The 26,781-nt window shown below is 45.3% G+C and overlaps 1 protein-coding gene across 1 annotated transcript in view; it reads left to right on the top strand.

Moving 5' to 3' along the window:
* The window catches only part of LOC146073371 (extracellular calcium-sensing receptor-like), a 38,979-nt gene extending 13,005 nt beyond the window's left edge, over positions 1–25,974 (top strand). The window contains exons 7-9 of the mRNA XM_083180550.1: positions 22,661–22,824; positions 24,633–24,924; positions 25,900–25,974. Of these exons, the coding sequence (XP_083036676.1) occupies positions 22,661–22,824; positions 24,633–24,924; positions 25,900–25,974 (531 nt within the window). The remainder of the gene's footprint in view (positions 1–22,660; positions 22,825–24,632; positions 24,925–25,899) is intronic.
* Positions 25,975–26,781: the final 807 nt, after the last annotated feature.

Below are 26,781 nucleotides of genomic sequence, written 5' to 3'. Positions count from 1 at the left end.
TGCTAACTACGCTAGGCAGCCATTGGGCTATGCTGACAGCGTAGCTTAGAGTACGCTTAAAACATAGCGTAGCCGTGCACCGCTCTATTACACAAGTACCGTGCAAGGTTCTCCAACCATTTGAAATTTCCACATGTGAATCAGTTCTGACACTTCCAGCTTGAGTCAGGTGATTCCCCTGATCAAGCTGTCGCAGAAGCAGCTGGAGAAAGTGAAGGAAGAGCTAAAGCGCAGCGATTCCAATAAGCATGTAGCTCTTGTGTATAAAACCCTTCACACACTTTGCCAGGATATGAGGGTGGTCAGTCTATTAAAGTCAGAGGAATACATTCTGGCCACCATGCTCGATCCTAAGTTTAAAGCGTATGGTGTGTCTCTGTTTCCGACAGACAAAAGTCTACAAAGGAGCAAAGACCTGCTGATCTGGTCCGGATTGAAGACCTGCCAACAATTGCTGACATGTCTACTGTCACTGCATGCGATGCTGTCACCATTGAAAAAATGGTGGAGGGTACTTTGGTGACAGCATCAACGTAGACAGGTCAGACAGTCCTTACCTGTACTGGCAGCAAAAAGAGGCAATTTGGAAGCCCCTGTACAAACTGGCTATATTTTACCTGAGTTGTCCCCCTCCACACTGGATATAGTCAGTTCTCCAAAAGAGTTTTTAGTGGAGCGGTCACAGAGCGGCATAGAAGGTTACTTCAACAAAATGTGGAGAAGATGATGTTCATCAAAATGGATGATCAATTCAAAGTCCAGCGGGAATGAATTGATAATCTGTGAGGATGAGGAAGTACACACGGAAGGGGGCGAGGAATCAGAGAAGGAGGATGACATTTTGCCTCTGTAGAGCCAGTTTGTACAGGAAGAGAGATGAATTGCTTCTCTATTTTGTGGGGGCCCAAACAAACCAATCATTTCAGTCACAGTAGTTTGGTAGGCACTGTCACTGAAATGATTGATTTGTTAAAGTGTGCATGTCCTATTTACGCAACATATGGGTGGGTGGGAGGTCTCAAGGGCAATTCCATGTTGCACCTCTTTCTTTTGCCATTATGTGCTCTTTGCAGCCTACAGTAGTTTTTCAAACTGCCATCCTGACTGCTGCTGAAGTGCCACTAGATGGACCACGTGTTTGTGCCGGGATGCAGTCAAAATCCCGACGGTCAAAATCCTGACAGGGTCAAAATCCGGAATGGCTCAAAATACCGACAAGGACAAAATCCCGACAAGGTCAAAATACCGACATTTAAAATCCTGACATGGTCAATATACCGACATATAGAATGTACAGGTGAAACAGTCAACATGACTTTATATCGACAGGTCGCAAGGTGGACATGGGTTTTTCCACTGTTTTTTGACCCGACGTGCCGACAGGCGGTATTTCATGCCCTACCATCCACTAGGGCGTGGTGGGACAATAAAACAGTGTGCCGAGCGCAGCGAGCATTGCGAGGGGCTGCGGTTCACTTCCAACTGTGTCCGTGTCGAACATGTCGACATGGGGGTAAAAAACCTATGAAAAAACCCATGTCAACCTCGCGACCCGTCGACACAAAGTCATGTTTGACAGAGTGGAAGAACTTGGAAGGAGTGCAGGATAAGTGGGAAAAAATTAAAAAGTGCAATTCTAAAAGCAACAGAACTTTGTGTCAAAAGAGTTAGGAAAAACACAAGAAAAAGAAAGCCATTGTGGTTTGCAAAAGAAGTAGCAAGTATTGTGAAAGCAAAAAAGTTGGCCTTTAAGAAATTTAAGCAGACGCAGAAGAATGAGGACAAAGAGGTGTATTTTGTTAGACAGAAGGAGGCTAAGAAGGTAATCAGATGTGCAAAAGCAGAGGCTGAAGAGAAAATGGCCCAGTCAGTGGGTAAAGGGGGGGAAACTTTTTTTTAGGTATATAAGTGAAAGGAGAAAAACAAAAAGTGGAATAATTAGACTGAAGACAGAGAGTGGAAGTTTTCTTGAGGGGGACAATGTAATAGCAGATAATATTAATAATTATTTCTGCTCAGTATTCACTGCTGAAAGAGAGGGGAAGGGGCCACAGTTAAGTTGCAAGTATAGTCAGAAAACTGAGGGAGAGACAAGTACATTTACAGAGGAGAAAGTCCTCACAGAACTCTCAAAACTGAAAGTGGATAAATCAATGGGGCCAGATGGGATACATCCAAGGATACTAAAAGAGCTTAAAGGGGAGCTGGTAAAACCAATAACAGAATTATTCAACCAGTCACTAGCTACTGGAGTAATCCCAGAGGACTGGAAAACAGCGAATGTAGTCCCACTGCACAAAAGTGGAAGCAAGGAAGAGGTAAGCAACTATCGACCAGTGATCAGTAGTAGGGAAATTGATGGAAACACTCTTAAAACAAAGAGTTGTAGAATATCTCAAAACCAGCAATTTACAGGATCCAAAACAGCATGGGTTTACTGGGGGAAGATCATGTCAAACAAATCTTATTGACTTTTTTGACTGGGTGACTAAAGTAATAGATCAAGGTGGGGCTGTAGATGTAGCTTATCTAGACTTTAGTAAAGCTTTTGACACTGTCCACATCGCAGACTGTTAAATAAACTTGAAAGCTTGGGATAGGATTCTAAGATAGTTGAATGGATAAGAGCGTGGTTGCAGGACAGAAAACAGAGAGTTATAGTAAACGGAGTACAGTCAAAGAAGGGAAAGGTTATAAGTGGAGTACCCCAGGGATCTGTACTTGGACCGGTGCTTTTTAATATCTTTATTGGTGATATTGCAAATGGAATTGAAGGTAAAATGTACCTTTTTGGAGATGACACAAAGGTATGCAAAAGAGTAGACACACCAGGAGGGGTTAAACCAATGATTGATGATCTAGGTAGATTAGAGAAATGGTCAAGAGAATGGCAACTACAGTTTAATGCCAAAAAATACAAAATCATGCACTTGGGTCTCAGAAATCCAAAGACTCAATATAGTATAAATGGCACTATAATGGAAACTACTGAGGAAGAGAGGGATCTAGGTGTCACTATTTCAGGGGACTTAAAAGCGGGTAGGCAATGTAACAAAGCAATGAAGAAGGCAAATCAGATGCTTGGTTGCATAGGGAGAGGTATCAGCAGTAGAAAGAAAGAAGTAATAATGCCACTGTATAGGTCATTGGTACGACCTCACCTAGAGTATTGTGTTCAGTTCTGGAGGCCATATCTCCAGAAGGATATAAATACATTAGAGACTGTACAAAGAAGAGCAACTAAAATGGTGCATGACCTACATCACAAAACGTACCAGGAAAGACTAAAAGATCTTAATATGTATACTTTAGAGCAGAGAAGGGAAAGATAGAAACTTTCAAATATATCAAGGGTTTTAACAAGGTACAGGTGGGAGACATTCTTCACAGGAAGAGGAGCAACAGAACACGAGGACATGCACTGACACTAGAGGGAGGATTTTTTTACAGAAAGAGTAGTAGATAAGTGGAATAGGCTACCATCAGAGGTGGTAGATGCAAATACAGTAGTACAATTTAAACATGCTTGGGATAAGCATATTGATATCCTTACAAAAAAATAAGGATCAAATATGGTTTGAGGTAACATGTTTAAAAAAGGGGGCAGACTAGATGGGCCAAGTGGTTCTTATCTGCCGTCAAATTCTATGTTGACTGTTTCACCTGTACATTCTATATGTCAGTATTTTGACCTTGTCGGGATTTTAAATGTTGGGATTTTGGCCTTGTCGGGATTTCAAATGTCAGAATTTTGACCTTGTCGGGATTTTGACCTTGTCGGTATTTTGACCCATTCGGGATTTTGACAGTCGGGTTTTCATACCGTATCCGTTTTTGCCACCCACTATCGCTTACCATAGTCATCCAGCTACAGTTCCTTGGTGCAACTTTTTGGCCTAAAAACAACATTGTGGGGTGTGAGGTGTTCAGGATAGAATGTAAATGAGTTAAAATTAATGTTATTGAGGTTAATAATAGCGTAGTGTAGGTGCAAAAAAAATAAAAATTCTGCTATTTTAGTGATTTTTTTTTTTTTAAATACACATCCAAAACATTAATACACAAAACACGAAACTCAGAAAGGGTGGTGTTTTGGAACAGATCCAGACCCAAAACATGAAACACGAAAAGTGGCCACTGCACACCCCTAAACTAAATGTTTTGCCATAGACTTGCTTCTAGCAGAAGAATTACCAGAAACATGCACAGATGGGCTCAGTATGATTTCATGACAGACAAAATCCCGATGGTCAATATCCCGACCACCATTAGCCAATGGTTAAAATCCCGACAGGGTCAAAATGCTGACAAATAAAATGTCATCAGGTCAAAAAGTAGACATTTTGGGTGACATTCTATGGGATGAGATTTGTGTTTTTTTGGCGAAATTTGCGCAAAAACCGGCCAAAATCCTGTTTTCGCATATTTAATGAGATGCGAAAAACTGCAAAAATCGCAGATTTTGCCACGAAATCGCACTTTTACAAAGTGCGATTTTAACTCGCGCCGGAACTCGCATCCAGATGTTTTCCCATTGAAAAGTATACAAATCGCATATTTAATGAGATGCGAATTTGGGAAATGTGTCTTAAATTCGGCAAAAAATCAGACCAAGGGGTTTATTCTAGTCCATTCTTTCTGACAAAATCCTTCTTAGATGGACAAAACCATGTGCACTGCAGGGGGGCAGATGTAACATGTGCAGAGAGAATTAGATTTGGGTGATTTATTTTGTTTCTGTGCAGGGAAAATACTGACTGCATGATTTTACACTTCAATATAGATCTCACTTTGAAGTAAAACCACACCCAAATCTAATTCTCTCTGCACAAGTTACATCTGCCCCACCTGCAGTGCACATGGTTTTGTCCATCTAAGAAGGATTTTGTCAGAAAGAATGGACTAGAATAACCCCCCAGGTTCTGATATGCGAGTTGGCCAGAACCCTGCACAGATAATTGAGATCTGTGCATGGTTCTGTGGTAAAAAATGTTTTTTTTTTTTTTTTTTAAGAAAAAAATTGCATGGGGTCCCCCCTCCTGAGCATAACCAGCCCCGGGCTCATTTAGCCGGACCTGGTTCCAAAAATACGGGGGACAAAAAGCGTAGGGGTCCCCCGTATTTCTGAAACCAGCCCCAGACTCTTGGACCGGTCCTGGTTCCAAAAATACGGGGGACAAAAATCTGGGGGTCCCCCGTATTTTGAAACCAGCACCGGGCTCCAACAGCCCGCAGTGTCATGCCACAGCCGGGGGACACTTTTTACATAAGGTCCTCCGGCCGTACCATGAGCACCGTGGCTGGTCAGCCTTGGACGGGGAACCTGGAGGAGTGGGGACCCCATCAATAAAGGGGTCCCCCCCCAGGCTTCACCCATCCAGGGCTGAAGCCCGGGGCTGTCACCGGCTTCCCTGGCCAGTGGACGCCGGCCTGATGGGGTTAAATCTTTCAATCCTAGCATTGCTTTATACAGGAGGACTACAAGTACCAGCAGACCTCCCCCGCAGGCTGGGACTTGGAGAACCACAAGTCCCAGCATGCGGGGCATTAATGGGCCCGCTGGGACTTGTAGTCCACCTGTAAAAAGAATGCTAAAAGAAAACACACACACAGAAAAGTAAAACTTTTTTACATACACAAACACACACATCTCACTTTTACACCCACATACTCACCGATCCAGGATCCAGCGCTGGTCTCCCTTCTGCAGAGCCGGCTACCCCTGCACTGACAACGGGGACAACCGGATTTCTCCGATGGAGCTAACAGCTTCCTGGACGGATGAAGCCTGGGGGGGGGACCCCTTTATTGGGGGGGGGGGGGGTGTCCCCACTCCTCCAGGTACCCCGTCCAAGGCTGACCAGCCACGGTGCTCACGGTACGCCCGGGGGACCTTATGTAAAAAGTGTCCCGCGGCTGTGGCATGACACTGCGGGCTGTTGGAGCCCGGTGCTGGTTTCAAAATATCGCACTCAAACGCACTTTTCTTGCCGGAACACGCACCTCATTAAATATGCGAACCCAAGGCAAAAATGCGATTTAAAAAAAGTGCGATAATGGGCGAAAAACTGACGTGCGAAAAACTCTTATCCCATAGAATGTCACCCTTTGTTTTTTTGGGGGTGTCTATGTCGACTCCTATCATGGGCCCATACACTGAGAGCCCTTCATTCTCGGGAGGAGCCACGTGTGTAAATACACATGCGGCTCCTCAATTGGTATGGATCAGGACCGGCATTATTTTATTATTAACCCCTGGGTTGCCTACATGGAGAAGAGGATGCAATCTATACTGGACTCGGTGAGTATATATATATTTTTTCCAGGTCCATATTGAATTTCTCTACTGGAGAAGAGTACTGTCCAACAGGTGTCCCTATTGGTAAGTATGTATGTATGTATGTATGTATGTATGTATGTATGTATGTATGTATGTATGTATGTATGTATGTATGTGCAGTATGTATGTTGTATGCATGTGTGTTTGTATGTTATTAAAGCTTAATTTTTTATTTCTCTTGTTTTAACATTGGTCATGCTGTCTGACTACAAGTCCCAGCGGCCCCTTCATGCCTCACATGCAGGGAATTGTAGTTCTCCAAATCCCTGCATGCAGAGGAGGCTTGCTGGGACTTGTTGTTCCAAAGCAGAACTCAATGTTATTTTATTTATTCCTTTTTTACTGTACATCAAAACTATTAACCAGTTGCCTACTCCCAGGGGTACCAGGGATCCAAGGATAGCCTCGGGCTTCAGCCCTGGAAAGGGGAGGCCTGGGGGGACCCCTTTATTGGGGAGTGCACTCCCCCAGCGACCTCAGCCAAGACTGACCAGTCGGGGGGTGATGCTTTGGACCTTGTATTAAAAAGTGCCCCCTGGCTGTAACATTACCCTGCTGGCAGTTGGAGCTCAGTGCTAGTTCCGAAAGACGGGGGATGCCTACTTTTTTGTCCCCTGGTCCAAAAGCCTGGTGCTTGTTTTTGAAATACGGGAAGAACCAATGCTCTTTGTGCCCTGTATTTCTCAAACCAGGACCTGCTCAAAGAGCCCGGGGCTGGTTATGCGGGGGTAAGGGACACCATGCCTTTTTTAGATTTGTCGAAACAAATGCGCACACTTCTGTTACAAAAAAGTCCCCAGAAATGACAAGGGATTTCTGGTTAGTGCTAAAATAATCGCACTATATTACATGTGTGATGTTTAGCTGAAAATTGCATATGTGACGTGTGCAATTTGGTGCAATTTTTTATGTTACTAAAAAATTGCACCCTATTACATTTGGCCCTGTATCTGAGGAGGGGATGCAGTTAAGATCCCGGCGGTCGGGATCCCGGCGTTCAGAATCCCGACGCCGGAATCCCGACCGACGAAATGCCGACACTTTCTCCCTCCTGGGGTGTCCACGACACCCCTGGAGGGAGAATAAAATAGCGTGCCAAGCGTAGCGAGGCACCGGGCCCGCTGCATGGCGAGCGCAGCGAGCCCGCAAGGGGGGGGCGATCCACGTCCCCCCCTTGTCGGCATTTCGGCTGTCGGGATTCCGGCGTCGGGATTCTGAACGCCGGGATCCCGACCGCCGGGATTCAATACTGAATCCCTGAGGAGTACTATAACCATGTGTGTGTGCTGGCACAGTGCGGTGTAACCCTGTTGTGTGCGGATGGGGGGAAGGGAAGGAGGAATAATGATTAGAAATGAGGAGTGGATGGTATAATGTGTATAATTGGCTCTAGTGTAGTGTAACATTTATAAGGATATTACTGTGTGGAGTATCATATATAAGGGTACTACTGTGTGGTGTAACATGTAAATGGGTACTACTGTGTGGTGTATTACGTATAAGGGTACTATTGTGGGGTGTAACATGTATAAGGGTACTACTGTGTGGTGTATCATGCATAAGGGTACTACTGTGTGGTGTATCATGTATAAGGGTTCTACTGTGTGATGTATGATGTATAAGGATACTACTGTGTAGTGTAACAGGAGTAATGGTACTACTGTGTGGTGTAACATGAGTAACAGGACAACTGTGTGGTGTATCAAGTATAAGGGTACTACTGTGTGGTGTATTACATATAAGGATACTACAGTGTGGTATAACATGAGTAACGGTACTACTGCGTGACGTATCACGTACAAGGGTACTACTGTGTGGTGTAACATGTATAAGGGTATTACTGTGTGGTGTAATGTGACTAATGGAGAATACTGTGAGGTATAATGTGTAATATGCTGTGTATTTGCCAATTCGCTGCAGCCTTTGACCAATAATGGTAATAAATGTAAAACAATATTGTGAGATGTGAGGTGGTCACAACTTACTGGAATTGAATGATACCGGGCTTAATAATACAGTAGGAACTAGAATAGGCCAAAATTCAGTGATTTTATCTGTTTTTATGATTTTTTCAAAAAAATAAAATATCCAGATCCATGACCAAATCCAAAGATGGAGGCCGGTGCAGATCCCTGTTAATAATAAAATTTGTATACAGAAAAATTAAATAATAACGCAAGAAATGCAGTATGATCAATAAATAAAGTTTAAATAATATACAATTATATACACCATAAACGACAGTAATACTGTAGTCCTTCCGTCAGCTCGGAAAAAGGTCCATTAAGTAGACATTTTATCCTTAAATGTTCATCTTGGTCCTGGTTTTTAATTCTCGGCACTCAGGAAATATAGTTAATGAAGCAAGGTCAATCGTAAATCAAATCGCCATGTGAAGGATAAAAAAGAAATGGCGTATTGTACCTTTCTTAGTGATGTCTTATGGCGTCCCGTGCTCTGGTAATGCCATATACATAGGCGCCAGTTGTGGTGGGAACCCTGTAGTGAATTGCTGGTATGTGGGGCGGAGTGAGGGACTTACGGGTTTGAGGCAAGGTGGAGTATTATCAACGCGTTTCACGTGGCTTCACAACAGCCGCACTTTGTCATATCTCTGAAGAAGCACAACCAATCCCCATGGAGCATGTAGGAAGACAATACCTCCGTTTGTGTTTTCAACAAATGACTTCAACTGTGCAATTTTTTTTTCCAAAAAGTTTTTATTGACAGGAAAAATAAAAACATCAATACAGAACTGACATTGCGATTAATCATCACAATAAATTCCATTCGGTCACAACCAGTGAAATCAATTGACGGTACAATATTTTATAGCTGGTTTCCAGTAACATGTCTTTACTGAGTCTAGAACTGTTACTTCTGTACAGCAGTGCAGAGAAATGGGGGCAGGTTACTATTTATCCAAGCCAAGGTCTGATGGAGGTAGCCCAATGGGGTCCCCATTACCTGAAAGCAACATCTGCAGCATCTTCTCAATCCAGCACCTGCTACTTTGTTCTGGGCCCCAGTGTGGCCAGGGAGGGGCTTAAAGTCCTATCTTTTTCTGTATTTCATTCTAAGGGTACATGGCCTCCCATGATTAGGTTACACCACCTGACTAGTAGCAGGGCCCGGCTAGATGCTCTAGCTGATGCAGAGTCTGGCGCGCCATGTGTTGTATTAATAAAAGTATTTAGTTAAGCGTTACCCTTGATTTCTTTGATATGTGGAATGAGTGACAAGATGCTTGTGGTGTGAAATCAAATATGAGTTTATTGAATCAGAAAGCAGTGCATATACATGTACATAAGAATAAACGTGAGTGACGAGTAAGTGAACCTTGGATGAGCCCTGTGGGGGAATTGGGCTGCCAGCAGGCTCCTTTTTACCATAAGCCTTGGGGCTTATGTCTCAAACAGGTTGGGGTGGTGTGTGTGTTGCCAATGATAAGCCCTTGCGGGTATAACCCTTTAACCATAAGCCTGATGGCTTATGTCTTATGGGGGCAAATGGGCATGTGGGTGGGGGAAGAGGTATGCCTGTGAGGCGGGTGGGTGGTGCACAGTAGTCCAGAATTCACAGAAATCACAGAGGGGCTGGTGGCAAAGTCAAAGGATGGCTGGGTGGGCAGTGCTGGGTGGTGGCGTCCCGCTCCCAGGGATCTTACCCAGTCAGGCAACTTGCAGAGTGTTCGCAGCGGTGCTGTGCTGGACTTCCGGGCTGCTGCAGCCAGTCCAAGGTGAGAGGTGCTCACCCGGCTGGCAGTGATGTTGGAGCCGCTCTGATGTGAGAGGACGTGACTTCCACGAGTGCGTCCCGGACGCTACTTCCGGGTTCGGCGTGCTGACGTCACTGGGTTAGTGTGCTTGCAACTCAGGTCCGGGGAAGACTTGGTGCTTGTAGGAGATCCTTGACAAAGGCCCTAGCGGCTGAAACGAGATGTTTGTTGAATGTTGCAGTGTCCAACGCGTGGAAGCCGCGTCCTCTCACATCAGAGCGGCTCCAACATCACTGCCAGCCGGGTGAGCACCTCTCACCTTGGACTGGCTGCAGCAGCCCGGAAGTCCAGCACAGCACCGCTGCGAACACTCTGCAAGTTGCCTGACTGGGTAAGATCCCTGCGAGCGGGACGCCACCACCCAGCACTGCCCACCCAGCCATCCTTTGACTTTGCCACCAGCCCCTCTGTGATTTCTGTGAATTCTGGACTACTGTGCACCACCCACCCACCTCACAGGCATACCCCTTCCCCCACCCACACGCCCAATTTGCCTCCATAAGACATAAGCCATCAGGCTTATGGTTAAAGGGTTCTGCTGACCCCTTATACCTGCAAGGGCTTATCATTGGCAACACACACACCACCCCAACCTGTTTGAGACATAAGCCCCAAGGCTTATGGTAAAAAGGAGCCTGCTGGCAGCCCAATTCCCCCACGGGGCTCATCCAAGGTTCACTTACTCATCACTCACGTTTATTCTTATGTACATGTATATGCACTGTTTTCTGATTCAATAAACTCATATTTGATTTCACACCACAAGCATCTTGTCACTCATTCCACATATCAAACTAATACTTTTATTAATACTACTATTGAGCATGGACTACTCAGTTGAGCTGCCCCCACATACAAAAGGTTTAAAGCGCTGTAACCATCACCATTGATCACGCCATGTGTTGTGTTCCGTCCACCAAGTAGATGAGAGGAAGAAGGAGTGTCCCTAGGGGCACCTAGGAGCGCTGGGGGTATTCCACCTGGTGATTTAGATCGCAAAGAAACTCAATGTACCAGGCAAGGCTGCTGCCGCTTTTTAGAAGAGGATGTGTTGCCTCTTACAAAATACTAGGAAAAACAGGAAGTGACTTTGTCCCAATATGGGACGCTGTCGCTTTAAGAGGCGCAGTCTTGCCAGGGTTAAACAATATTATAAGCAAGTGATAGTTAAATAATACAATGTATTTATTTAAAATGGTTATACATATAAATGAATGAAGTGCACTTCACAATGACATTAATGAATAAAAACACATACCAGACAAACTACATAAAACTAGGCGTTTCTCTGCCTAGTGTGCTTATCGGCGGCTTCCTCAGCACATCTGCCGATAAGCACACAAGGCGGAGAAACGCGTTTTTGAGCTATATTAGACACCAGTCCTTTCAAGGCAACACCAAGCGGGTCACCTCTACAGTGGACAGCATTTTCCAGTTACATCACTGGTAAAGGAGGAGAGTAACGTGCCACCCACAGAATTTGCACCTGTGCAAGGAGGTTTATCCACCTACAATCGCTGTTGGAGACCATTGACTGTGATAAGGACTGGTAACTATAATGGATTACAAACTGCCATTAAGGAACTAACAGTATGCCATATTAATTCCAAGCCTGCTAATTGCCTCAAATCCATAGCCAGCACTATATGTTTTATGTTGTTTGTCTGATATGTGTTTTTATTCATTAATGTCATTGTGAAGTGCACTTCATTCATTTATATGTATAACCATTTAAAATAAATACATTGGGCGGTATTCAATGAGGCTGATTCGCCAGGTTTTTATGGCGATTTTGTGCTGTAAGGCGAATTTCTGACTAAAACGGTGAATCACCCTATTCAATGACCACATGGCGAATACATTTCAAGGTTTTTTTCGCCATGATTCACCGAGTAGCAATCGCTATCTTTTTATGGTGAAGTGGAATGTGAACTTTTTAAATAAAGTGTTTTGTTTTTTACATTTGGTGTCCAAAAATCAGGAATTTTATTCTGAGGAGGGGCATGCTATTTTTATTCATGTGCTGTAAGCACATGAATATATATTTAATTTAAAAAAAAATATATATATATTTTTTTTACACAGACCAGCCAGCAGGGGGCCGGAGCCGAGCCGCTCTTTAGATATTCATATATTCACTGCACCCGATCATTACATATGCATGATCGGGTGTAGTGAATACCCGGTCCCCTGTTGGCTATCCTGGGGGGGCAGCCTGTGCTGCCTGGCTCCCGGGGAGCCCACCTCCCCACAAACGTTCTGGGGCAGGCAGGGAGACTTCCATCTCCCTGCCTGCCGCCGTCCTCAGGCTCCCTGCGGCATTCGCCGCAGGAGTCAAAATTCGCCGGTCAGGGGCAACGAGCCCCTGACTCATTGAATACTGGAGCCGGCGAGGCTCCGGAACGCAGCGAGCAGTGGCGAATGTGCAGCGAATCCTAAACAGGATTCGCTGCACATCGCCAAAATGCACATTGAATACCGCCCATTGTATTATTCAACTATCACTTGCTTATAATATTGTTTAACCCCGGCAAGTAGATGAGAGCTTGATAGAACATTGCATCATTGTATTGCAAGCTCAGCTCAGGAGTGGCGTTTCTTTTAAATAATAAAGCTTAAATAGCTATGAAGGCCGTATTCTTAGCCATTCGATGCCATATGCGGCCAGAAATTCCTATTTTCCATATATACAAAGGCCAGTATATGACTGTTTGTATTCTTATGGCTGAAAATTTAACATGGGCTTCTATGGAGCCATGAACAGTCAATCAGCCGCGGAGCTCCCCTGGAACCTGCTGCTGATTGGCAGGGGGAGGACTCAGTGTATGACATCACCGGGAATTCCCTTAATCTCCGCCATAGGACATGATGAGTATAATTCCCTTTTACAGGTACCCCAATGGATTTCTACAGAAGTGGCCTGGCCTTCGGTGGACCCTCTAGATAACAATGTATGGAAGATTGTAGTGTGTATTAATGTTTTATTTTTCAGGGTGTCTTTGATTTAATTTGCTATCGAATAAGTTGTGGAACTACAAGACCCAGCAGGCCCTTTAATGCCCCGTATGCTGAGACTTGTGGTTCCTGAAAGCAGGGGGGGGGGGGGGAGGCTTGCTGGGACTTGTAGATCCACAACTTAACCCAATAATTATTCATTCTATTTATTACACATTACTATCAGCCCAGTGCCCACCTCCCGAAGGCAGCGGGGACAGCCCCAGGCTTCAGTCTTCTCCCACTGTGACATTAGTCTGCTGGCTGTTTGAACCCATTGCTGGTTGCCGAAATACAGGGACCCCTACTCGTCCTGTCCCCCCAAAATTTTGGGAACCAGGACCGGGCCATGAGCCTGGTGCTGGTTATAGAAATACAGGGGGACCAGGGGCGTAACTATAGCACCGCAGCCCCCGCCACCGCGGGGGGGGGGGGCGCTGTGCATGTGGGGGCGCCGGGGGCTGCGGTTCTATAGTTACCCCCCCCAATCCCCCGCAGACTTACATATCTAGCTGGTCCCGGCGGCTCCATTCTTCTGATGAGGACCACCACAAAATGGCCGCCCCCATATAGCACACTGTTCTCTGAAACTGTCTGCTGTATGGGGGCGGCCATTTTGTGGTGGTCCTCAGCAGAAGAACAGAGCCGCCGGGACCAGTGCGATAGGTAAGACTGCGGGGGAGGGGGTTAGCATAGGCGGCGGGGCGGCGGGGGGGCATGGGGGGGGGTGCTTGACGGGGCGGCTGGGGGGTGGGTATGGGCGCCCCCCCCTAATGACGGGGGGGTGCCCAAAACGTAGCTACGCCACTGAGGGGGACCCCAACTCCACCCCCCACCCCCTGTATTTCTGCAGCCAGGACCAGGCTCAATGAGCCTGGGGCTGGTTATAGCCGGGCAGGGGGACCCCACACCATTATCTTAATTTATTTATTTTTTCTCTTTTTTACACAGGGCAACATTGCACAGATCTGACTGTCCCTGGGGGGGTGGGGATCCCCCAGTAAAAGGGTTACCACCTTATAAAGTATAACTTTATTTCACACACCATCCATATAGTACATAATTATCTAAGTTGACATAGAGCCAAACGAGTACTGTGTAAACAAGCAGCTCCTCCTCTGTGTTCGTTTGATGTTGTCTTTATAGCAGTTTATTTTTTTTAACCTGTAGATGCTATATATTCTTGTGGGGAAGGGGATTTGGGATGGTGAGAGTGAAGCCGCATTGATAGGTGGTGAGTGACCACTGTTGAAATTATAGAGGTATGGTAGATTGTTCTATGAAGACTGACACTAACCTTATATTAAGATATATGGGTCCTGTGCACTGTCCAGGAAAATTGCCTCCGAGTGCCTTTTTAATGGACTGTCAGTGTTGCACCCCAGAGTATAAATATAGTATTTATGGTTTTCCAAGAGAGGAGGAGAGAGAGAGAGAAAGAGAGAGAGAAAGAAGTCTGGGTGGGGGCACCCTTAAATCAAGGACCAATATTTGCTAGATATGCAGTATTTAAAAATTACACTTTTTATTGGTATACTCTAAAAAATAATGGTGTGTATGTTCCTTTAAATAAAAATATTTAAGCACTTTAGAAATATAATAGTATTGATAGGCTGGTATTGACTTATATACAGTATGCAGGCAAGGAAAGACAACTTGTCAGAGTGTGATCCTCATACAACCCAATTCATACCAGTGTCACGGTAGAAAACCATAAAAACCTGTAGATGCTACATGTGTGAAATGTAATAGAATGAGAGATTCAGAAAGTGAGAGATTTGGTAAGAAATCTCCAGTTTTTTTAAAGCAGCAACCATTTACAATTCAACATCAGACTGGTTTTGCAGTGTAAATGATTGCCGCTTTAAAAAAACTGGAGATTTCTTACCAAATCTCTCACTTTCTGAATCTCTCATCCTATTACATTTCATGGTCTAAAGAGGACCGATCTACACCGGACGTGGTGAGTATAATTATTTTCACAGGTACCCATTCGGATAACTACTGGAGAAGAGGACAGGCCTACGGGGGACCCTATAGGTAAGTATGTATGTATTGTGTGTGAAATAAAGTTATACTTTGTGAGTGTCTGATTTTAATGGCACTACAAGTCCCAGTGGACCCATGAATGCCTCGCATGCTGAAACTTGTGGTTCTCCAAGTACAAGCATGCGAGGAGGCTTGCTCTGGCTTTTACTTTACCAGGTTGGGGGTTCCTGGAGGTGGGAGACCCCTTTATTGGGGGACCTGGCCAAGGGTGACCAGCCTGGGTGATCTTGCTTTGGCCGGAGGAACAAAAGTTTACGGCTACTTTCTGATAACACTGAAGTTGGTGTTTTATACATAAAATGCTTCTTGCACCACACTGTACATCTAAACGTCAATACTGGGAACATTTCTCTAACAAGTCAGACGCTTGGGTGATCACATCTGCACAATTATCATTTTCTTCTTTGTTACACATCATTTTTTATACACTTACAGTCTACTGGGAACACAAAGCTCATACATATAAGAGACAGTAATTCTGATTCATAAATCAAACAAATTGTACTATAAATGCAGATGGATAACTGGATTTAAATCACAGCTGTACAGATGTACTGTAAGTAGGAAAAGTAACACTGCCACTGTACCTTCATTCAACACCCTCATCTATACACATAACTGTCACTGCACCTCCGTCCAACACCCTCATCTATACACATCACTGTCACTGTACCTCCATCCTACACCCTCATCTATACACATAACTGTCACTGCACCTCCATCCTACACCCTCATCTATACACATCACTGTCACTGCACCTCCATCCTACACCCTCATCTGTACACGTCACTGTCACCGCACATCTATCATACACCCTCATCTATATACATCACTGTCACTGCACCTCCATCCTACACCCTCATCTGTATACATCACTGTCACTGCACCTCCATCCTACACCCTCATCTATACACATCACTGTCACTGCACCTCCATCCTACACCTTATCTATACACATCACTGTCACTGCACCTCCATCCTACACCCTCATCTATACACATCACTGTCACTGCACCTCCATCCTACACCCTCATCTATACACATCACTGTCACTGCACCTCCATCCTACACCCTCATCTGTACACGTCACTGTCACCGCACCTCCATCCTACACCTCATCTATACACATCACTGTCACTGCACCTCCATCCTACACCCTCATCTATACACATCACTGTCACGGCACCTCCATCCTACCCCTCAGCTATACACATCACTGTCACTGCACCTCCATCCTACACCCTCATCTATACACATCACTGTCACTGCACCTCCATCCTACACCCTCATCTATACACATTACTGCACCTCCATCCTACACCCTCATCTATACACATCACTGTCACTGCACCTCCATCCTACACCCTCATCTATACACATCACTGTCACTGTACCTCCATCCTACACCCTCATCTATACACATGACTGTCACTGCACCTCCATCCTACACCCTCATCTATACACATCACTGTCACTGCACCTCCATCCTACACCCTCATCTATACACGTCACTGTCACTGCACCTCCATACTACACCCTCATCTATACACATCACTGTCACTGTACCTCCATCCTACACCCTCATCTATACACATCACTGTCACTGTACCTCCATCATACACCCTCATCTATACACATCACTGTCACTGCACCTCCATCCCACACCCTCATCTATACACATCCCTGTCACTGCACCTCCATCCTACACCCTCATCTATACACATCACTGTCACTGTACCTCCGTCGAACACCCTCATCTATACACATCACTGTCACTGTACCTCCATCCTACACCCTCATCTATACACATAACTGTCACTGCACCTCCATCCTACACCCTCATCTATACACATCCCTGTCACTGCACCTCCATCCTACACCCTCATCTATACACATCACTGTCACTGTACCTCCATCCTACACCCTCATCTATACACATCACTGTCACTGCACCTCCATCCTACACCCTCATCTATACACATCACTGTCACTGCACCTCCATCCTACACACTCATCTGTACACATCACTGTCACTGTACCTCCATCCTACACCCTCATCTATACACATCACTGTCACTGCACCTCCATCCTATACCCTCATCTGTACACATCACTGTCACTGCACCTCCATCCTACACCCTCATCTATACACATCACTGTCACTGCACCTCCATCCTACACCCTCATCTATGCACATCACTGTCACTGTACTTCCATCCTACACCCTCATCTATACACATCACTGTCACTGTACCTCCATCCTACACCCTCATCTATACACATCACTGTCACTGCACCTCCATCCTACACCCTCATCTATACACATCACTGTCACTGCACCTCTATCCTACACCCTCATCTATACACATCACTGTCACTGCACCTACATCCTACACCCTCATCTATACACATCCCTGTCACTACACCTCCATCCTACACACTCATCTATACACATCCCTGTCACTACACCTCCATCCTACACACTCATCTATACACATCCCTGTCACTGCACCTACATCCTACACCCTCATCTATACACATCACTGTCACTACACCTCCATCCTACACCCTCATCTATACACATCACTGTCACTACACCTCCATCCTACACACTCATCTATACACATCACTGTCACTGCACCTCCATCCTACACCCTCATCTATGCACATCACTGTCACTGTACTTCCATCCTACACCCTCATCTATACACATCACTGTCACTGTACCTCCATCCTACACCCTCATCTATACACATCACTGTCACTGCACCTCCATCCTACACCCTCATCTATACACATCACTGTCACTGCACCTCTATCCTACACCCTCATCTATACACATCACTGTCACTGCACCTACATCCTACACCCTCATCTATACACATCCCTGTCACTACACCTCCATCCTACACACTCATCTATACACATCCCTGTCACTGCACCTACATCCTACACCCTCATCTATACACATCACTGTCACTACACCTCCATCCTACACCCTCATCTATACACATCACTGTCACTACACCTCCATCCTACACACTCATCTATACACATCAATGTCACCGCACCTACATCCTACACCCTCATCTGTATACATCACTGTCACTGCACCTCCATCCTACACCCTCATCTATACACATCACTGTCACTGTACCTCCATCCTACACCCTCATCTATACACATCCCTGTCACTGCACCTCCATCCTACACCCTCATGTATACACATCACTGTCACTGCACCTCCATCCTACACCCTCATGTATACACATCACTGTCACTGCACCTCCATCCTACACCCTCATCTATACACATCACTGTCACTGCACCTCCATCCTACACCCTCATCTATACACATCACTGTCACTGTACCCCCATCCTACACCCTCATCTATACACATCACTGTCACTGCACCTCTATCCTACACCATCATATATACACATCACTGTCACTGTACCCCCATCCTACACCCTCATCTATACACATCACTGTCACTGCACCTCCATCCTACACCCTCATCTATACACATCACTGTCACTGTACCTTCATCCTACACCCTCATCTATACACATCACTGTCACTGCACCTACATCCTACACCCTCATCTATACACATCACTGTCACTGCACCTCCATCCTACACCCTCATCTATACACATCACTGTCACTGCACCTCCATCCTACACCTTCATCTATACACATCACTGTCACTGCACCTCCATCCTACACCCTCATCTATACACATCACTGTCACTGCACCTACATCCTACACCCTCATCTGTACACATCACTGTCACATCACCCCCATCCTACACCTTCATCTATACACATCACTGTCACTGCACCTCCATCATACACCCTCATCTATACACATCACTGTCACTGTACCTCCATCCTACACCCTCATCTATACACATCACTGTCACTGCACCTCCGTCCTACACCCTCATCTATACACGTCACTGTCACTGCACCTCCGTCCTACACCCTCATCTATACACATCACTGTCACTGTACCTATATCCTACACCTCATCTATACAAATCACTGTCACTGCACCTCCATCCTACACCCTCATCTGTACACATAACTGTCACTGCACCTCCATCCTACACCCTCATCTATACACATAACTGTCACTGACCTCCGTCCAACACCCTCATCTATACACATCACTTTCACTGCACCTTCATCCTACACACTCATCTATACACATCACTGTCACTGTAGCTCCATCCTACACCCTCATCTATACACATCACTGTCACTGCACCTCCGTCCTACACCCTCATCTATACACGTCACTGTCACTGCACCTCCGTCCTACACCCTCATCTATACACATCACTGTCACTGTACCTCCATCCTACACCCTCATCTATACACATCACTGTCACTGCACCTCCGTCCTACACCCTCATCTGTACACATCACTGTCACATCACCCCCATCCTACACCTTCATCTATACACATCACTGTCACTGCACCTCCATCATACACCCTCATCTATACACATCACTGTCACTGTACCTCCATCCTACACCCTCATCTATACACATCACTGTCACTGCACCTCCGTCCTACACCCTCATCTATACACGTCACTGTCACTGCACCTCCGTCCTACACCCTCATCTATACACATCACTGTCACTGTACCTATATCCTACACCTCATCTATACACATCACTGTCACTGCACCTCCATCCTACACCCTCATCTATACACATAACTGTCACTGACCTCCGTCCAACACCCTCATCTATACACATCACTTTCACTGCACCTTCATCCTACACACTCATCTATACACATCACTGTCACTGTAGCTCCATCCTACACCCTCATCTATACACATCACTGTCACTGCACCTCCGTCCTACACCCTCATCTATACACGTCACTGTCACTGCACCTCCGTCCTACACCCTCATCTATACACATCACTGTCACTGTACCTCCATCCTACAACCTCATCTATACACATCACTGTCACTGCACCTCCGTCCTACACCCTCATCTATACACGTCACTGTCACTGCACCTCCGTCCTACACCCTCATCTATACACATCACTGTCACTGTACCTATATCCTACACCTCATCTATACACATCACTGTCACTGCACCTCCATCCTACACCCTCATCTATACACATAACTGTCACTGACCTCCGTCCAACACCCTCATCTATACACATCACTGTCACTGCACCTTCATCCTACACACTCATCTATACACATCACTGTCACTGCACCTCCATCCTACACCCTCATCTATACACATCACTGTCACTGCACCTCCATCCTACACCATCATCTATACACATCACTGTCACTGCACCTACATCCTGCACCCTCATCTATACACATCACTGTCACTGTACCTCTATCCTACACCCTCATCTATACACATTACTGTCACTGCACCTCCGTTCTACACCCTCATCTATACACATCACTGTCACTGTACCTCCATCCTACACCCTCATCTATACACATTACTGTCACTGCACCTCCGTTCTACACCCTCATCTATACACATCACTGTCACAGCACCTCCATCCTACACCCTCATCTATACACATCACTGTCACTGCACCTCCATCCTACACCCTCATATATACACATCACTGTCACTGGACCTCCATCCTACATCCTCATCTATACACATCACTGTCACTGCACCTCCATCCTACACCCTCATCTATACACATCACTGTCACTGCACCTCCATCCTACACCCTCATCTATACACATTACTGTCACTGTACCTCCATCCTACACCCTCATCTATACACATCACTTTCACTGCACCTCTATCCTACACCCTCATCTATACACATCAATGTCACTGCACCTTCATCCTACACCCTCATCTATACACATCACTGTCACTGCACCTTCATCCTACACCCTCATCTATACACATTACTGTCACTGTACCTCCATCCTACACCCTCATCTATACACATCACTGTCACTGCACCTCTATCCTACACCCTCATCTATACACATCACTGTCACTGCACCGTCATCCTACACCCTCATCTATACACATCACTGTCACTGCACCTTCATCCTACACCCTCATCTATACACATCACTGTCACTGTACCTCCATTCAACACCCTCATCTATACACGTCACTGTCACTGTACCTCCATCCTACACCCTCATCTATACACATCACTGTCAATGCACCTCCGTCCAACACCCTCATCTATACACATCACTGTCACTGCACCTCCATCCTACACCCTCATCTATACACATCACTGTCACTGCACCTCCATCCTACACCCTCATCTATACACATCACTGTCACTGCACCTCCGTCCAACACCCTCATCTATACACATCACTGTCACTACACCTCCAATCCTACACCCTCATCTATACACATCACTGTTACTGCATCTCCGTCCTACACCCTCATCTATACACATCACTGTCACTGCACCTCCATTCAACACCCTCATCTATACACATCCCTGTCACTGCACCTCCGTCCTACACCCTCATCTATACACATCACTGTCACTGCACCTCCATTCAACACCCTCATCTATACACATCACTGTCACTGCACATCCATCCTACACCCTCATCTATACACATCACTGTCACTGCACCTCCATCCTACACCCTCATCTATACACATCACTGTCACTGCACCTCCATCCTACACCCTCATCTATACACATCACTGTCACTGCACCTCCATCCTACACCCTCATCTATACACATCACTGTCACTGCACGGAGCTGGAACGCACATGTTTCTGTCTGAGTGACACGGGTGCTGGTGGCTCGGCCTATGCACGCGGTATTGCGCGATACATTCACAACACAAGTCCGCTACATTAACCACCGATACACAGCAGAGTCAGACCCTTGATAATTACTGCATTTCTCACTTTATGGCGCATTTACTAAGGATTTGTTGAGTCTTACAGTAATGACACCATGACTAGTATCCATGGAAGTTTCATCAAACATGGCCCCTATATGCAACCATTACTTCACATTTGGCACTTTACAGATAAGTCTGTATATATTTTAGTCATGCGTTTGACTGACAAATTGCCAATTTCTACGGGAGAGAGAGTGGAGCTTTCAGGTATCCTGCAACAGAATTTACATTACATAAATGTCATTATTTCTCATGTAAATATATGTGTATCTAGCAGACTGGACCGGAGTCCTCACGCGGTTCCAACACTGCCATAAGCACAATCTGAGGAAGTGGTCGGTTTGTACATGGAACGCGTCACTTATGAGCAACTCACCCTAAAGAACTGATGTCATTTTCATATCCATGGTATGTTAATTCACCGGCGCAGGCTGGTGATCAGCGCAATCTGTATATTGGTGTTATATAGTGAAAGTAAAATTGCTGTATTTCTCCCAGCAGATATAACTGTCCCCTGATCTGCAGAAGATGTCCATTGTCTCTCCAGTAATATGGACCATTGCATGGTTTGTCCTCCTTCAGTTGGTTTGTTCTATGGACCAGAGATGCAGACTGGATGTCCCAGCTCTTGAGGAGCTATCCCAGCCAGGAGATATTATGATTGGAGTCTTGATCCCTATGTTTATGGACAAAGTGTACCAAAACGTCTCATTCACAGAGAGACCGCCCAGAATTACCTGCACAGAGTACGTACAGACATGGAACTAAGTTGTACATATCTCTAGCTCTGAATATTCTGCAAGTTTTTTTTTGTTCTATATATCTGTAGCCTTCCATGTTGCTGCTGTTTTTAGATATGTGTACACATGGAGCAATATCTACATGGTACGCTGTTGTATAACAATATATATTGCCTACATTGCTCAGTGTGATAGGATGTATGCTTCCTTGGCCCAGTATTGATGTCTCTGAGGAAGACATCCTTGTTGTATATCATGCAAGTGGCGGCTATGGAACTTCTAAGATGCCACCCCCACGTTTTCACTTAAGGGGATGGAAAGTGAATATTGGTGGCTGGGTGGGGGCAGTTATTTGAAGTTTTGCCTATGGTACCTTACGGTCCTGCATTGGCCAATAGAAATGGAAGCGCTGGTTTGATGTTCTGCACATCAAAACAGAGACGGACAATGACTGTTCCATGAGTGGCATAGCTTGTGGGTTGTGGGACTAGGTGCAAAAATATAATTTGGGGCCCCCTCTTCTACCCCAACCCAAATTCACAATATACAACATGGCAGTGGGTGATAGGGAGAGGAAGAGAGTAACAGTGTAAGGCAAGAGGAGGCAGAGTATGTCATGGAGAAATAGTGGGTAACCAGGAGAGAGTTTCCAGGTGAAGACAGTGGAAGATGGGTACAACCACAATGTCCTGCACAGTGTGTAGAACAGGGGGCATGTAGCTTGGTGGAGGCAGGAACATAGTGGTCCCTTCTCTGACTGTGATCAGGCCCCCACCCCTTAGATATGTGGTGGGACTCCTCTATCAGTCCAGAACACAAGGTCAGCCCTGCCTCTCTAAGGTAAGGGACAAGTCCCTCAGGCAGCATGTGACTGTGATCATCAGCGCTGATAGGTGGCAGGACTCTGCTATCAGTTTTGGAACACAAGGTCAGCCCCACCTCTCTAAGGTAAGGGGCAGGTCCCTCAGGCAGTGGTGACCACCATGCACTGGGCCATTCATTCAACATTGCTCAAAATGGTCTGTGGGAGGCCCAGGGGATAACTCATTGCTGGTTTAGGTAGCAGTGGGCCCCTTATATCTAAGGGGCTCAGTACACTGCTCCTGCTGCACCCATAGTTGTACTGCCTCTGCGTTCCATCCGTCATTAAAATCGCTGCAATGTGTATGCATAATCTTGGCTGACAATCATATTTTGTTCTGATGTCAGAACGAGTGTCTGTTGTTACATTGTTCACCTGTTCTCCATTGTTTGTTTTTAGCATCTTTGTGCTGTAACTACAGTTGACAGAGTGACAGAGTTATATCTCCGTTCTGGACTCACCCATCGACTGTATACTTACAGGCAACTGAGGGAAATCCTAGTGACGAACCCCTGATTGGATGAAGCCATCTCCATCGAGACGCTACAACTAATCAGGCGGGGAGCTCCTCTGGAGTTCAGCCCCTATTGGTTGAGGGGAGTCCCATTTGTGATTTTGATGGTTTCAATGAGAAAGCATCTGGATGCTATTTTTGAAGAGCTATTATTTTGGTCATGGCAAAGCGTGTAATTTTTAACGCAAATGGCACACAACTACATGTGCGCTTTCAGTAAACATGCGATTTTGGTAATTTTTGACCAAAAAATGTTATTAAAAATCATACCCAATTTGTTTTATCACTATTGTTTCCAAATGTAAAGCAGTACTAAGCAGTACTAATAAATATTAATTGAGTCATATGCCACCATTTCCTTTGATGTTTTATTACTTTGATGTGTATAATTAACTTTATTTTTTACTTACACTGTTTATATCCATATTTATCTTGTAGATTCTGGTTGGACTCCTATCAAGAACTTCTCGCCATACAATTTGCTGTACAAGAGATTAACATGAACCCCGATGTTCTTGGCAACTTGACATTAGGGCTGCAGGTGTATAAGACGTGTAACGTGCCTCACTATGAAGTACAAGGAGCCTTGCACCTCTTATCTGAATCCAGCATGGTCATCCCCAACTACCGGTGTCATGGACAACCAACCTACAGTGCTGTCATAGCATCTTCCTTTTCTACAAACTCAATTATCGTGGCAAATATTTTAGGGGTCTTCAGATACCCTCAGGTAAGCAGAGTTTGATGTTGTGCCCTGCAATAACATATTAACCCCTTCAGTGGTAGTTTTTTTATGGGGTGCACTCCCTTAAAAAAAAAACCACCACTGCCTCCCTGGGTCTGGGCAGCGCCGCTGAACTGTCAATCAGCTGCTGCCCGGGCCTGCACCCCCGCACCTCATCCCTGTCCTTGGCAGCCGGCTTGTCATTAGCCGGTGCCAGGGACTTTAATACAAAAGCCGGAGGGGAGGGGGAGAAGGGGGGAGGAGGAGGGAGCCGGACAGCGCTGAAGCTGCCTGAGTTCAGTGATTGAACTCTTCAGCGCTGCCCGGCTGTAAACAGTGGCAATCCCAATAATTTTCTGGGCTTGCCAGACTGGGCACTGAGGCACAGCCTGGAAAATTCTTGGGATTGCCACTGAAGGGGTTAATAATGCAATGGAACATTTTCTTTTCCCTGCAATTATTTTATAGCAGTTTCCATAGGTGCAGAAAAGGCATCTAATGTATGCTTGGTGTCCCGGAAACTCACCAAATCAACCCTTAAAAATGAAACTGATCTAGAGTTTCGATTCTTTCTAATTATTAATATTTTTATTATATTTTTCTATCTAAACTATATGGACAAAAGTTCAAGACAAAAATTAGTTTGAGTAATCCTCACGACAGAACTGCAGCACTGTAGACATCAGGGATTACCGGTCCCAGAAAGTACAATCCAAATGCAAAGTGGTGTATTCAGAACAGCGCAAGTGTATTCACCACTCTTTGCATTTTGATATGGACAAAAGTATTCAAATGCCTGACTATTGTACCAACAGGGACTGTTTTGACATTGCATTCACATACATATACTATAATATGGAGTTCTTCCCCCTTTTGTATTTATAACAGCTTCCACTCTTCTTTGAAGGCTTTTCACAAGATTTTGGATTTTTGGGGGGGGAGTTTGTACCCATTCATTCTGTAATGCACTTTTATGGTCAGGCATTGATGTTGGACAAGAAGGCCTGGCTCTCAATATCTGATCCAGTTCATCCCAGAGGTGCTCGATGGGGATGAGGTCAGGGCTCTGTGTGGGGCAGTCAAGTTCTTCCATTTCGAACTCATTAAACCAGGTCTTTATAGTCCTTGCTCTTCTAACTGGGGCACAGTCATGTTGGAAAAGAAGAAGGCCTTCCCCAAATTGTTACCACAAAATTTAAAGCATAGCATTGTTCAAATTGTCTTGGTATACTGAAGCAATAATATTGCCCTTCACTAGAGATAAGCTCCATACCATTACCCCTCCTCCAGTTGGCATAATACAATCGGGTAGGTAATGTCCTCCCAACATACGCCAAACCCACACTCATCTATCTCACTTGCAAACAGAGAAGCATGACTTGTCACTCCACAGAACTCTATGGTCCATGTGCCTTACTCCACTCCATCCAACGCTTGTCTTTGAACTTGGCTCCACCATGAAAACCAATTCCATTAAGCTCCTGCATTTTTGTGTGAGTGTTGGTGACCTTTATGCACAATGTGCTTTAGCGGTTGTTGACCCCACTCTGTGATTTGATGTGGCATTGCACTTCATGGCTGAGTTGATGTTGCTCCTAAATGCTTCTACTTTCTAATCATATCACCTACAGTTGACCATGGAGTTTCCAGCCAGGATAAAATTCCATAAACTGTCTTATTGTAAAGTTGGCACCCTATAACAGAACCACACTTGATGTCACTGAGCTCTTCAGAATGTCCCATTTTTTTTTAAATAAATGTTTGCAAACGGATCCTGCATGGAACACCTGAATTCAATATTTTAACAGGTGTCACCAAATACTTTTGTCCATATAGTATTTGAAACCTTTACATGCTTACGAA

This window comes from Crinia signifera, chromosome 4 (assembly GCF_055691185.1).
Source record: "Crinia signifera chromosome 4, ASM5569118v1, whole genome shotgun sequence".
Taxonomy (NCBI): Eukaryota; Metazoa; Chordata; class Amphibia; order Anura; family Myobatrachidae; genus Crinia; species Crinia signifera.
The sequence above is the reverse complement of the archived record's forward strand: the minus strand, read 5'-3'. Positions and strand labels throughout refer to the sequence as shown.